Genomic DNA, 15,000 nt, shown 5'->3' on the forward strand with positions numbered 1-15,000 from the left:
AGAGGAACAGGAGGAACTGTGCACCAGTGGGGAGGGAGAGCATCTTGCACTGATGCAAGAGGCTAACACACTGGTTCAGTGTAAATCCAACTGTGGAGAAATATCCAGAGAAATATTTCTTGTGTCTGATAAACCAGTCAGCAAGTTGGATGAAGAGATTGATTATCAGCCCAGGCTGCTGGATCCCTTCTGGAAACCACGAATAAGATTACACAGAATTGGTATGTAAAACTATGATTGTCTTAATGAACTAGCAAAGGAATGTGATGAATGTAAGATCCTAATTCGAACTCTGAGTTACATTTATTTTCAGACAGAAATTCCGCTTTTGCATCTTAACTCGTTGACTTTTATTTGCCGCCTTGCTGTTGCTTGGATACATCAACGCTTCTGCCATTGTTTTGTTTTTATTTGTTGTTTTTTATTCATGCCAGAACTGTGCCATTCTGCAGAAATGTAATTTCAGAACTTTCTCTGCTTGTAGTCATGCTTGTGCTGTTTCCACAGAGGTGCATGACTTTATATTGCTGTTGAGGATGAGCCAATGTGAGGAACAATGTGAGAGGACTTAATGTCTTCTCTCAGATGTTTCTTTCCTTATCATCATGTTAATAACTTTTTTCATGCGCCCTACCACTCAGATCACCCACATCAAGATATCTGGAAAGAGGGGAATGGTCTTGCTCATCAGCAGCTCCATAACCAGGAGAATAAATTTAATCTGAATCAGGAGGACCCAACGCCTCCACAGATTAAAGAGGAAGAGGAGAAATTCAACACTTGTCTGCACCAGAACGACCCAGAGACTCCACAGATTAAAGAGGAACCGGAGGAACTCTGTACCAGTCAGCAGAAAGAGCAGATTGTACTGAATCAAGCTACTGATACCTTTCTATTGACTTCAGCTGATAAGGACGGTGATCACAGTGAACTAGAACCAAACAGGGATCAGCTCCTCTCTTACAATTCACCAGTAGCTGAGAGCCCACATCAGGAGGGAAGTAAGCATGTAGACTCAGGGTCAACTAGAAATGCAGTGCTGAAGCCAAAGAAGAGTCATAACAGAGAGAGCAGTCACAGTAACAATGTAGACAAGTCTTCATTGTCAGGAAGTCACTGTGATACAGACACAGGTAGAAAGTCTTTCAAATGTGATGTTTGTGGAAAGACCTTTAAGAATAAGTACCAAATGAAGAAACATCACCAAATCCACAACAGTGCAAAACCAAGTGCTTACAATGCATGCAGAAAAAAAATGTAATTTAGGGTCTGACCTGAAAGTCCATATGATAATTGACAAAGGTGAGAAACGTTTTTTTTGTGAAACCTGTGGGAAGCGTTTCAGTTGAAATTGTTATCTGACTGTCCACATGAGAACTCACACAGGTAAGAGGCCGTATTCTTGTGAGATGTGGCAAAAGTTTCTGTCAGAATGCAAACTTGTTGTCTCACTTGACAACTCACAAAAGTGAGAAGGCATATTGTTGTGAAAGATGTGGGAAAAAATTCAGAAGATGTCGTAGTCTATATGTCCACATGAAAAATCACACAGGTGAAAAGTAAAAGTATTGAAGTAAAAGTTCAGTCCCTGGATGTTTTAGCTGCTGCAGGTGGAGCTAGTTTGAACTACTTTATATCCAGTTTTTTACACAATGACAGAGAGAGTGAGAGAGGAAAGAAGAAAAACAAAGTTCTGATGCACAATTTTTCTCAGATTTTTGGATGAGATGTTCACCGTTCAGAGGTGAAAAATCCCAATTTTATGAAGCTGTTAACAACTTATAGATGTCTGAAAAGTTGGTGCGACTACACAATGCTTTTTGTAGGATGCAAAAAGGATTTCTGTTAGAGCTGAGTGGAAAGGGATATGATGTTGCTCTGATGTACTGACAATGAGTTTACACATGAATGTAATTTCGTATTTCTCATGTTAAGTTCATGTGTATGTAAATTGGTTGCAATCCAGTTCAACTTCAGTCTGTATTTCTGTGGTGGTTCTTTGTAAAAAATAAAAAAAAAACAAGAAAAGAATTTAAACCAGTTTCTAATTCAGTTCAATCTGGAAGTAATAGCTTCAGCTGTTTATAAGACAGTTTATTTTGAAAGTTCTACTCATAGAGACTTCACTTAGTTTCAGAACAATTTGTTCAGATCAGATTACTTTGATATAACACACCTGAAGTTTTGCTGTGTGAGTGCTGTACTGAGATGAATCTTAATCTGTACCTGTTGTGGACCTGAACAGAATCAGAGTATTCAATTCCTTCCATTAATTTTTGTTGGTAACTTCAGTCTTGTTGGCTGATAAAATGTTGATGATACATGGCTTTGTGTGACAAATTTTAATGCCAATATAAAATGTCTTCTTTTGCCCGTATTCTGTATTTGGTTTATCTTTCTATTTTTAAATCTAACAATAAACTGTTTGAAACAAGCATTTATTCTCCTGCTTTTCCATTGTCTGGGTGTTTTTAATATATCGGGCAGATGATTGTTTAAGTTTTCAACAAAAATCAACCTGTATACAAAAGTGAGATCACATGCTGTTTTATATTTATCAAAGTTGGGCTGTATGATAATATTCAACTGTCTTATATGATCAACGAAAAAAAAAACAAGTTTAGATTCAATAAATTGAAATTCCTATGTTCACTTTATATTAGCCGACAGACTCAATCCTCCTCCGCATGAAGGACACTGGTCTCCTTCAGAGACACTCTTTACTGGAAGGGTTGTGTTGCTCTAGATTTGTCTTTTAAATACCTCAAAGCTCATTTCATTTCAAGTCCAGCAACATACTTGTCCAGGGTCCATTCATAATTTTTTTTTATTGTCTTTAAAAAAAGAAAAAAAAACATGTGATTTTTAAAAGTTTTGATGTGTCCAGAAAGGGGCAGCAGTGAGTCTTATATTATATTTATATTTATATTTCCACTTTATAGTTCAGAGGGAAATTGAGTCTTTCATACCATCCCTGTCCAGCAGGTGTTTAAAGGTAATGAATTAGAATATATTTTCTGATGATCTTCAGAATTGACCAGGACGACACGTCTACAACCGTATGAAGACCTTAGAGAGTAGGATGCATTGCTGATTAACCTGCCAATTTATAAAGCAACAGCATCAAGTATAAAGCTGTTTAAACTGGCTCCCAATCAAACAGCATCATTAACTCACTAGTAAACATTATTTCTAAACACTGACAGTGTCCATTTTCTGGCAATATTACTTTCAACATTTTATGTGCATGTTGCTCAAAATACTTAGTGCTACTTTAAATTAAGTTCCTAGTCATGAAGTGTTGTTGGAGTTTGGTATTTTTACTTTTGCTTTATTCAGTCCCTGTCACTTCACTCTGTTATTTGTTTATAATATATATTTATTATTGTTGGTTGTTCTCTGGTTTGTGTTAAGCTTTTCAGTGTTTTTTTTTTTTTAGTGCGAAACAAAAATCAGCATCATAAACAGTCCTCGTATTTCAAGTGTCTTGTAAGTATTTGAATTGTGTTGGACTTTTGAAAAGAATAAAGCAGAAAATCTCAATCAGTTTTGCTACTGTTGGAGCACAATTACTTGTTTTTGTTTATAATATTGTACATATATCCATTTTATGTTGGAGTATAATTTGAGTTTGTATAGTGTCCCCCGATGGACAATATTAATACTCAATTTAAAAAAAAACACGTCCCTTTGGAGAATTTTATATAATGTCGTCCTTTTACTTTCATTACGTTGTATCATTCAACATTATTATCATTATTATTATTTTAAATTGAAAACAGCTGCTATCGAAAAATGAACATTTTACTTCGAAGGCTGATAAAGGTTAAAAAAGACCACATCCGGCGGAAGTGAAGCCAAACCGTTGCTAACGTTAGCTCATTGAAAACGTTTCTAACGTGTACTGATGTGTGTCAGTTTTAATAGAGAGTTGTTTTGCCGTGTCTCGGATTAATATTTTATCACTTAAAGATGAGTTCAGTCCAGAATCTGAGAGAGTTGATCAACCAGCGACTAACTGCTGCTGCTGAAGAAATATTCACAGAGTTTGAGAAAACCATCGTCCAGTACGAGGAGGAGATCGATCGTCAGCGCAGACTGCTGGATAACATCTGGAAACCTGAGATAAAGTTACACACAACAGGTTTGTGGAAGTGTGATGGTCTGAATGAGCTGATAGAAGTAAAGTGAGGAGCTGCGGTTTGTGTGGATGAACAGCAGGATAACTTTCACATTTCTCTACCGACTCCACGGTGGCCTTTAAATTTCATAATAATCCCAAAGAAATCAGGCAAACAGCACCTGACTTGTTCTGGTTGCTGAATATAAATAATTGTCCTAATGAGGTGTGAAAGCCACGTTTTTCTTGATCCATATGGTGATTACACATGAAATGAGTTCGGTAAAGTTGGAAAGATATTCACAGATTCGGACTTCCGGTGTTCAAGATTAACTGGTGATACCTGCGTTTCTGAGGCAGATGTTTTGTAGGCGTGGCTTTTCAGGACCCCTTACCCACTGACCAGGAAATAAACAATGTGACGACGCCGTCTGTAATGTGAGATTTGTACTGTTCTATAAATTTCGGACTTGACAAAATAACTGGAAATAAGAGACGTTCTCATTTTAACCCTTTTAAAACCACAGGGATCACCGGTGACACCGCGGCGCATGTGTATTTCAAATTACTGTAACTCCTCGCTACTTCGTGCTATTTTAGTCATCAAACTGCCCCTGGAAGCTGTGAAACGGGGCTTTCTGGTGCTATTACATGCATTACGGTCATGACTGAGTGCCGTGTGGGGAGAGGGAGGAAATGAGTGGAAATGAGGAAATGAGTATTATAGTGCTAAAAGGGTTAAAAGTCATGCGCTATCGGGCTACATGGAAAAAAAAAGCTACGTCAACGCGGTTGGGACCAGTGGAGCTGAGATCACTGTTTACTGTTAAAACTTGTTAAAGCAGCAGTTATTGAATTTTATTACTAATAAAATAATAGTAAATAATAATAAAATGATAAAAATTACTTAAAATTCTGAAAAAATGTTTTTATATCAAACCAAGCGTTGTAGTATGACCAACTGGAGCCAACTGAAGGCTCCGGTGATTTTGGTGACACTACAGTACATCAGAATGAGGTTATTGAATTTTATTACCAATAAAAATTACTTAAAATTCAGATTTTGTACTTAATATCAAACCAAGAGTTGTACTATGACCAGGAGGAGTCAATCGATGGCTCCAGTGATTTTGGTGACACTACAGTATATAAGAGTGAAGTTGTTGAACTTTTTAAAAAATGAAAATCCCTTAAAATTCAGATTTCTTTATTTTGTATCAAACCAAGTGTTGTAGTATGACCAGCACGATTCAACTGATGGCTGCAGTGATTCTGGTGATACTGCAGTACATAAGAGTGAAGTTATCAAATTTTATTTCTGGCAAAATCAGAAAAAATAAGAAAAACGTTCTTAAAATTATGAAATTATTTTTATATCAAGCCAGGAGTTGTAGTCTGACCAGCAGGAGACAATTGAAGGTTCTAGTGATTTTGGTGACACTACACTGTATAAGAGTGAAGTTATTGAATTTTATTACTAATAAAACAATAATAAAATAATAAAAATTCATTAAAATTCATATTTTGTGTTTAATATCAAACCAAGAGTTGTAGTATGATCAACAAGAACCAGTTAATGGCTCCAGTGATTTGGTGACAATTTATAAGAGCGAAGTTATTGAACTTTATTGCTAATAAAAATTCCTTAAAATTCAGATTTTTAATTTAGTCCCAAACCAAGTGTTGTAGTATAGCCAATAAGAGTCAATTGAAGGCTCCAGTGATTTTGGTGACACTACAGTGTATAAGAGTGAAGTTATTGAATTGAATTACTAATAAAATAATAAGAAAATAAGAAAAAGAATCCTTAAAATTCTGATTTTTTATGTAATATCAAACCAAGTGTTGTAGTATGACCAGTAGGAGTCAATGGAAGGCTCCAGGGATTTTGGTGACTCTACAGTACATAAGAGTGAAGTTATTAGATTTTATTGCTAATCAAATAATAATAAAATGATAAAAATTCCTTGAAATAAAAAAGAAATGTTTTTATATCAAACCAAGAGCTGTAGTATGACCAGCTGGAGTGAACTGATGGCTCCAGTGATTTTGGTGACACTACAATGTATAAGAGTGAAGTTATTGAATTTTATTACTAATATAATAATAAGAATATAAGAAAAAAAATCCTTAAAGTTCAGAATTTTTATTTAAAATCAAACCAAGTGTTGTAGTATGACCAGTAGGAGTCAGTTCAAGGCTCCAGTGATTTTGGCGACACTACAGTACGTAAGAGTGAAGTTATTGATTTTTATTACTAATAAAATAATAATACAATGCTAAAAAAAAAAAAAATCCTTAACATTGTGAAAAATTTTTTTTAATATCAAACCAAGAGTTGTAGTATGACCAGCAGGAGCCAATTGATCGCTCCAATGATGTTGGTGACATTACAGTAAACAAGAGTGAAGTTATTGAATTTTATTACTAATAAAATAAGAATGAAATAATGAAAAAATTCCTTAAAATTCAGATTTTCTATTTAATATCAAACCAAGGATTGTCGTATGACAGTCAGGACACAACTGAAGGCTCCAGTGAATTTGGCGACACTACAGTACAGAAGAGGCAAGCTATTGAATTTTATTACGAATAAAGATTCCTTAAAATTCAGATTTTCATATTTAATATCAAACCAAGAGATGTAGTATGACCAGCAGAAGCCAACTGATGGCTCCAATGATTTTGGTGACACTACTTTGTATAAGAATGAAGTTATTGAATTTTATTACTCATAAAAATTCATTAAAATTCTTATTTTTAATTTAGCACCAAATAAAGAGTTGTAGTATGACCAGCATGAGCCAACTGATGGCTCCAATGATTTTGGTGACACTACTATGTATAAGAATGAAGTTATTGAATTTTATTACTCATAAAAATTCATTAAAATTCTTATTTTTAATTTAGCACCAAATAAAGAGTTGTAGTATGACCAGCATGAGCCAACTGATGGCTCCAGTGATTTTGTTGACACTGCAATGCATAAGAGTGCAGTTATTGAATATTTGTGTAGTGTCTCTCTTTGCTGTTCCAGCGGTTTTGCAATTTGCAGACGGTCCCTGTTCACTCATGGCACAGCCAGCTGCACATAGACATCAATGTTATTTCTGCAGCTGGAAAGACAGCGACTTTTGATAAAACTGGTTCTGTAGCACACTTTCTAGCTTACAACGATTTAAAAGAGGCATGGTTTATGTTTTTACAATGTATATCTCATGAATTATTGATGCCGGAAGTCCGAATCTGTGAATATCTTTCTAACTTTACCGAACATTTTAGCTTTTCTCGTCCTCCCCGTCAAACCCAACTCATTCACTCTGACACACTGACAAATATATTACTACATATTTACTTGGAACCATCTAACTGATCAAGAATTTGTAATAATTGCTCAATTATTTGTAGTAACTCGTCAGTTATTCTTAGTATTTGACCAGTGTGTGATATATCGAGACTATCGTACTCTATAAATTGAATGGATTATAAGTGTGGCATGGTATAAGATGAGCTGTAGTTGTATTAAAACAGTTTACAGCAGAGTACAGCAATGAAATAAATAAATAGATAATTATACAGTAGCAGGGCCAAGAACCTGTCCCAATCAATATTGGGTGGGAGGCAGTGGACACCCAGGATGGATCACTGGTTCATCACAGGACAACCCAGAGACAGATTGATACCTCAACCTTCAGAAAGGACAACAACAACATTTTCAGCAAAATATTACATTGACTTGCTCTTAAATCCTCATAAACTGAGGACACAGATAATTTTTGGAGATGTTTCGTAGGCAGGTGAAAACCTCGATTATGAGTAATTTCATTGATCCGATTACTGTAGTTGGAACTGTCACAACTAACTAGCATTATTGCTGATTAATTCTAGTTGGATTGTGGTGGCCAATTATTTAGTGCTCAGCCCAAAGTTATCCAGGAGGTCCTTGGTTAACGACATTCTTGACCTACGGGGTTTCGTGGCAACATTGCCATCTCCCATAAATTTATTTGTCTTATTCCATCATTCCGATGTACGGTGTTTGTGACGTGAAAACAAATTTGGCACGGGAACTAGTTGGGAAGCGAAGCGAACTGTACAGTGTTTTTATGTCTTCGATCATGATTTTACTTCTATGTTAGCATAGGTGAGTAACATAGGTACTTCTGTTTATATGTGAGTTCCAACTTAAGGTGAAAATCGCGTTACGTTCTGTTGTAGGAATGGAATTCCGACATAAGTCGAGGACCCCCTGTAATAGCAGATTACAACAAAAAGCAATTGTTCAGTAACGAGTACCATTTCTATTTGCACCAAAATTAGCCAAGATCTTATCTTTTTAAAAATACTCTCTGGAATTGCAGCATTTATCAGAAACCTTGAAAACTGAATGAATCAGCGGATTTTCAATCTTCTGTCAGTCCTGCGACGCAGTTCATGGAAATGACTCTGTTCTGCATGTGTCGTTACAAATTCACCAAAACCATGCTGTTTGCTCCAGATCCATAGAAAAACAACAATTCAGTGCTCTTCAGTGCAACAGACCAAACGTGAAATGACAACAAATCTTCAAAAAAGTTTTCAGATGACATGCAGACCGTGTTTACATGGAGAAGACAGCAGATGACAATAGAGACTGACAGCAAAATAAAACGTATCAGGTGAATAACATCAATGCAGCATGGCTCAAAAACTGTGTGAAGTGGAGCCATTTTAATTGTAATTTCTGTCCAAACTGTGCCATGTGCCAACTGTGCAATTCATTTGTGTGTATATATTCATAAATTTGTGTTATTAGTGTCCTTGTTTTCTTCAGTTTTTCTTTTTTATATTGCATATATAGTGTATATATCTTACGTCTTTAATTTATAGTTATGTTTTCTTGATTTTTCTTATCGTAACTGAGCTACTGTGACATTGCAAATTTCCTCTTGTGGGAGGAATAAAGTATATTCTATTCTATTCTCTATTATATTCATACTGCTCAGAAAACATTTGTGAATTCTCTGCAGTTCTAGTCATGGTTGTACGTTTTCCACAGAAGTGCAGGATTTTATATTGCACTTAAAAATAACCCCACAGTGAGGAAAATTTGACAGGAGCAAAATCTACCCAGACAGTACTTGGGTTTCAGAGGGTTATTAGCTCAGATGTGCATCAGCCGTCGTCACCTTTAACAAGGTTTTACTTTTGTCATTTTGCCCTCCAGACCTTCTGCAGCAACATGTCCAGGAGGAGAATGTTCTTGCTGAGCAGAATCTCTGCAACCAGGAGAGGAACTCCAATGTGGACCAGGATGATCCAGATTCTTCACAGATGAAAGAGGAACAGGAGGAACTGTGCACCAGTGGGGAGGGAGAGCATCTTGCACTGATGCAAGAGGCTGATACACTGGTTCAGTGTAAATCCAACTGTGTAGAAATATCCAGAGAAATTTCTGGAGTGTCTGATAAACCAGTCGGCCAGTTGGATGAAGAGATTGATTATCAGCCCAGGCTGCTGGATCCCTTCTGGAAACCACGAATAATATTACACAGAATTGGTATGTAAAACTATGATTGTCTTAATGAACTAGCAAAGGAATGTGATGAATGTAAGATCCTAATTCGAACTCTGAGTTACATTTATTTTCAGACAGAAATTCCGCTTTTGCATCTTAAGTCGTTGACTTTTATTTGAACTTTCTATTTGCCACTTTGCTGTTGTATGGATACATTAATGCTTCCGCCATTGTTTTGTTTTTGTTTGTTGTTTTTTTTTCATGCCAGAACTGTGCCATTCTGCAGAAATGTAATTTCGGAAATTTCTCTGCTTGTAGTCATGCTTGTGCTGTTTCCACAGAGGTGTATGACTTTATATTGCTGTTGAGGATGAGCCAATGTGAGGAACAATGTGAGAGGACTTAATGTCTTCTCTCAGATGTTTCTTTCCTCATCATCATGTTAATAACTTTTTCATGCGCCCTACCACTCAGATCACCCACATCAAGATGTCTGGAAAGAGAGGAATGGTCTTGCTCATCAGCAGCTCCGTAACCAGGAGAAGAAGTTTCGTCTGGAGCAGGAGGACCCAGAGATTCCACAGATTAAAGAGGAAGTGACTGAATTCTGCACCAGCCTGGACCAGAAAGACCCAGAACCGTCACAGATTAAAGAGGAACCAGAGGAAGTCTGTACCAGTCAGCAGAAAGAGCAGATTGTACTGAATCAAGCTACTGATACCTTTCTATTGACTTCAGCTGATAAGGACGGTGACCACAGTGAACTAGAACCAAACAGGGACCAGCTCCTCTCTTACAATTCACCAGTAGCTGAGAGCCCACATCAGGAGGGAAGTAAGCATGTAGACTCAGGGTCAACTAGAAATGCAGTGCTGAAGCCAAAGAAGAGTCATAACAGAGAGAGCAGTCACAGTAACAATGTAGACAAGTCTTCATTGTCAGGAAGTCACTGTGATACAGACACAGGTAGAAAGTCTTTCAAATGTGATGTTTGTGGAAAGACCTTTAAGAATAAGTACCAAATGAAGAAACATCACCAAATCCACAACAGTGCAAAACCAAGTGCTTACAATGCATGCAGAAAAAAATGTAATTTACGCACTGACCTGAAAGTCCATATGATAATTGACAAAGGTGACAAACGGTTTTCTTGTGAAACATGTGGGAAACGTTTCAGCAAAAATAGTCATCTGAAAGTCCACATGAGAGCTCACACAGGTGACAAGCCATATTCTTGTGAGACGTGTGGCAAAAGTTTCTTTCAGAATACAACCTTGTTGTTCCACATGACAACTCACAACAGTGAGAAAGCGTTTTGCTGTGACAGATGTGGGAAAAAATTCAACAGAAGTGATGTTCTATATGTCCACATGAGAACTCACACAGGTGAGAAGCCGTATTCTTGTAAAACCTGCGGACAAAGTTTCAGTCACAAAAGATTTCTGACTAGCCACATGAGAACTCATACAGGTGAAAAGCCATATTCTTGTGACAGATGTGGGAAAAGGTTCAGTGAACGTTGTAATCTGACTGAGCACACGAGAACTCACACAGGTGAGAGGCCGTATTCTTGTAAAACCTGCGGACAAAGTTTCAGTCACAAAAGATGTCTGACTAGCCACATGAGAACTCATACAGGTGAAAAGCCATATTTTTGTGACAGATGTGGGAAAAGGTTCAGTGAACATAGTAATCTGACTGTCCACATGAGAACTCACACAGGTGAGAGGCCATATTCTTGTCAAGCATGTGGTAAAAGTTTCAGTCACAGTAGTAGTCTGACTAAACACATGAGAACTCACACAGGTAAGAAGCCATATTCTTGTCAAGCCTGTGGTAAAAGTTTCAGTTACAGTAGTAATGTGACTAAACACATGAGAACTCACACAGGTGAGAAGCCATATTCTTGTAAAACCTGTGGAAAAAGTTTCCGTCACAGTGGTCATCTGACTAGACACATGAGAACTCACACAGGTGAGACGCTGTAGTCCTGTAGTCAATCCAAGATTTAGGACGAAATTAATGGAACGTATTTGTGTAAAAATGGTCAATTTATCAAACAATCTAGACACGGAATCAAAAGAATGTAAATCACACGCAAGATTCTATTATTGAATCTCACTCTTCAATCATAGAACAATTCAGATACATTAAGTGCAGTAGAAAGTACAATATTTTCCTCTGAAATGCAGTGGAATGGACAAATAAGAGAAGAACTTTAAAAATGCACTTAATGGTCCACAGCAGTAAATGTACTGAGTAACTTTACACCCCTAGTGATTGCAGTTTGTATGTTGTTTTGTTGTTTTCAGTGGTTCCTGGACGAAAGTGGGACTCTGTCTCATTGGTAATTACAATCTTTCATTGTTTAATACCTTTTGGTCACTTGATGTATTTCCTTCCAGTGGTAAGTAAGTCATTGCATTTACCCAAATAATGTATTTCAATACAAATTTGACTTTAGTGGATCAGTTTCTACAACTTTATATTTCCACTTTATTACAGTTCAGAGTTACTGGAACAAAATTCAAATGTGTGCCATCATTTTTAGAATTAGAGCATTCTTTTTTGACTAGACCTGCAGATATCACAAAATATTTGAGTATTTTAAAAACAAAGTAGAAAATTTAAAGAAGAACATGATTTCAAACCCAAAAAGTAATTTAGGATATAGTACGATTAAAAATAATATTATGAATAATAAATCATGCTCATTTAGTTTTGATAGAGTGAGTGTAACGGTAGTAAATAATGCGTTAAAATTAATTATGCATGTAAAAAGAAGAGTACATTATTCCCTTATAAAATTTATTAGAAAAATTATGATCACAAAAGCACCAGAAATACTCTATAATAAACTCACTTTTTTCAGGGATGTTCACCAGTATTCAACATGTCAAGCAGATGAGGGGAGTTTTTTTCTACCTGCCTGTAGAACCAATCAGTCACAGAAGACGGTGCGCTACAGGGCAATGGTGGCATGGAACTCACTACCACAGTTCTTGAACTTACAGTTATATGTGAGCACCTTTTGCAAAAGGTTGAGATTATTTCTACTGACTCAAGAATAATCAGAAAATGGGTATTCAGATTATGTAATTAAATGCTACATTAGCTATTTTTGCTTGTTATTGTTTGAATAAGCATGTCTGTAAGACCTGAATTTTTAGATGTTAGAGCTACCTGAGATTTCTTTATGTCATTTTAATGTGTGAATTATTTAATTTTTGTTTGACTGTTGTTTTGTTGTTATTTTTATTTGTCAAAGTATGTAATGTCTGGTTGTATGTGCATCCTGTTTTTGTCTGCCTGTCATGGCGCAACTGTGTTTGTGTGGAGAAGTTTAGACCCCAGGAAGAATAGCTTCTGTCTGTATGGTAGCTAATGGGGATCTAAGTAAATAAACAATAAAACAGTTCAGAGGGAAGTAGAATTTTTCATACCATCCCTGTCCAGTAGGTGTTCGAAGATAATGAATTAGAATGTATTTTCTGCCAATCTTCAGAATTGACCAGGATGTCACCTCTACAAACATATGATGACCTTAGAGAGTAGGAGACATTGCTGATTAACCTGCCAGTACATAAAGTAACAGCATCAAGTATAAAGCAGCTAAAACTGGCTCCCAATCAAACAGCATCATTAACTCACTAGTAAACATCATTTATATGAGTAAAACACTGACGGAGTCCATTTTCTGGCAATATTACTTTTTTATATTTTATAGAATAGAGTAGGATAGATCTTTATTGTTACTGTTACAGAAAACAATGGAAATCAGTTTAGTACTCTCCAAATAGCAGCATTAAAAATAAACTATATAACACACCCTAAAAATATATATCCAACATAAGAGCAAATATACAGTCTGGAAACGGTTTGTGGTTAGAGACCTGCTCTACACATGATTGTTGCACATGGTATGAATTGTACTGACATAAATATTGCACTTGTAGTATGTGATATTGTCATTCAGGGGGGAGGGAGCAGACATTTGACAGCTTGGGGATCAAAGCTGTTTTTGAGTCTGTTGGTTTTGACACTAAGTGTCCTGTAGCATCTACCTGAGAGAGGGGAGGCAAGAGAAAAGAGAGTGTCCTGGGTGTGAGGGGTCTCTGGTGATTCCCCTGGCTTTCCTCTGAAGTCTACTGGTGTAAACGTCTCTGAGGGGAGGTAGTGTGGTCCCAATCACCCGCTCTGCTGCTCTCACCACCCGTTGCCGGTCCTTCTTGTCCTCTGCAGTGCAGCAGGTGAGCCACACTGTACAGCAGTAGGTCAGTAGCTCTCAATGGTGGAAAGATAGAAGTTTATGAGCAGCTTTTGGGGGAGATGAGCCTGATACAGCTTCCTGAGGAAGTATAGTCTCTGTTGGGACCTCCCCACCTGGTGTGAGATGTGGGTGGACCATGTGAAGTCTGCAGAGATGTGGACCCCGAGGAACCTGAAGCTCTCCACCCTCTCTACCTCCTCTCCATCAATGTAGAGGGTGGAGTGCTCGGTTCGCTTTGATCTCCTAAAGTCCAAGACCATCTCCTTGGTTTTTCCGGTGTTGAGGTTCAGCTTGTTGTGATGACACCATCGCCGCAGATGCTGGACCTCCTCCCTGTAGGCTGATTCATCGTTGCCTCTAATCAGTCCTATGATGGTGGTGTCATCAGCAAACTTGACAATGGTGTTGCTGGAGTGAACAGGAGAGCAGTCGTGTGTGAATAGAGAGTAGAGGAGGGGGCTCAGGACGCATCCCTGAGGAGTACCGGTGTTCAGGATGAGAGTGGAGGAGATGTGGTCTCTGATCCTGATGTTCTGGGGTCTGTTGCTGAGGAAGTTCAATATCCAGGAGCACAGTGAGCTGCCGAGCCCAAGGTTTCTCAACTTCATAACCAGTTTGTGAGGGAGAACTGTGTTGAAGGCTGAGCTGAACTCCACCACCAGCATCCTCACGTAGGTGTTACTCCCTTCCAGATGTGTGAGGGCTGTGTGGAGAGATGTGATGATGGCATCTTCCGTTGACCTGTTTGCCCTGTATGCAAACTGATGTGGATCGAGGTCAGCAGGAATAGCAGCCTTAATATGGAGTGATATGAGTCTTTTAAAGCATTTGGTTAAGATGGGGGTTAGAGCAACAGGGCGATAGTCGTTCAGGCAGCTCACTGTGTTCTTCTTGGGCACAGGGACAATGGTTGCTGTCTTAAGGCAGGTGGGGACTGGAGACTGTAGCAGCGAGAGGTTAAAGATGGTGGTGAAAACCTCTGCCAGCTGTTTTGCACATGACTTGAGCCCTCTTCCTGTGACACCATCTGGACCAGGTGCTTTTCTTGTGTTGACTCTGCTCAGGGTGGCTCTGACCTGATGCTGCTGCAACTGGATGGGGGTGTCATCCCTC

General features: G+C 37.8%; 2 protein-coding genes across 2 annotated transcripts in view; both read left to right on the plus strand.

Moving 5' to 3' along the window:
• Positions 1 to 2,435, plus strand: part of LOC111565173 (zinc finger protein 260-like) — a 4,730-nt gene extending 2,295 nt beyond the window's left edge. The window contains exons 2-3 of the mRNA XM_023265184.3: positions 1 to 221; positions 642 to 2,435. The exon at positions 1 to 221 is cut by the window's left edge and continues 112 nt beyond it. Of these exons, the coding sequence (XP_023120952.2) occupies positions 1 to 221; positions 642 to 1,261 (841 nt within the window). The 3' untranslated portion in view covers positions 1,262 to 2,435. The remainder of the gene's footprint in view (positions 222 to 641) is intronic.
• Positions 1 to 13,037, plus strand: part of LOC111565168 (uncharacterized) — a 28,722-nt gene extending 15,685 nt beyond the window's left edge. Inside the window, exons 7-12 of the mRNA XM_055014343.1 lie at positions 1 to 221; positions 508 to 558; positions 642 to 865; positions 3,928 to 4,144; positions 9,327 to 9,659; positions 10,092 to 13,037. The exon at positions 1 to 221 is cut by the window's left edge and continues 112 nt beyond it. Of these exons, the coding sequence (XP_054870318.1) occupies positions 1 to 221; positions 508 to 558; positions 642 to 865; positions 3,928 to 4,144; positions 9,327 to 9,659; positions 10,092 to 11,605 (2,560 nt within the window). The 3' untranslated portion in view covers positions 11,606 to 13,037. The remainder of the gene's footprint in view (positions 222 to 507; positions 559 to 641; positions 866 to 3,927; positions 4,145 to 9,326; positions 9,660 to 10,091) is intronic.
• Positions 13,038 to 15,000: the final 1,963 nt, after the last annotated feature.

This window comes from Amphiprion ocellaris, chromosome 10 (assembly GCF_022539595.1).
Source record: "Amphiprion ocellaris isolate individual 3 ecotype Okinawa chromosome 10, ASM2253959v1, whole genome shotgun sequence".
Taxonomy (NCBI): Eukaryota; Metazoa; Chordata; class Actinopteri; family Pomacentridae; genus Amphiprion; species Amphiprion ocellaris.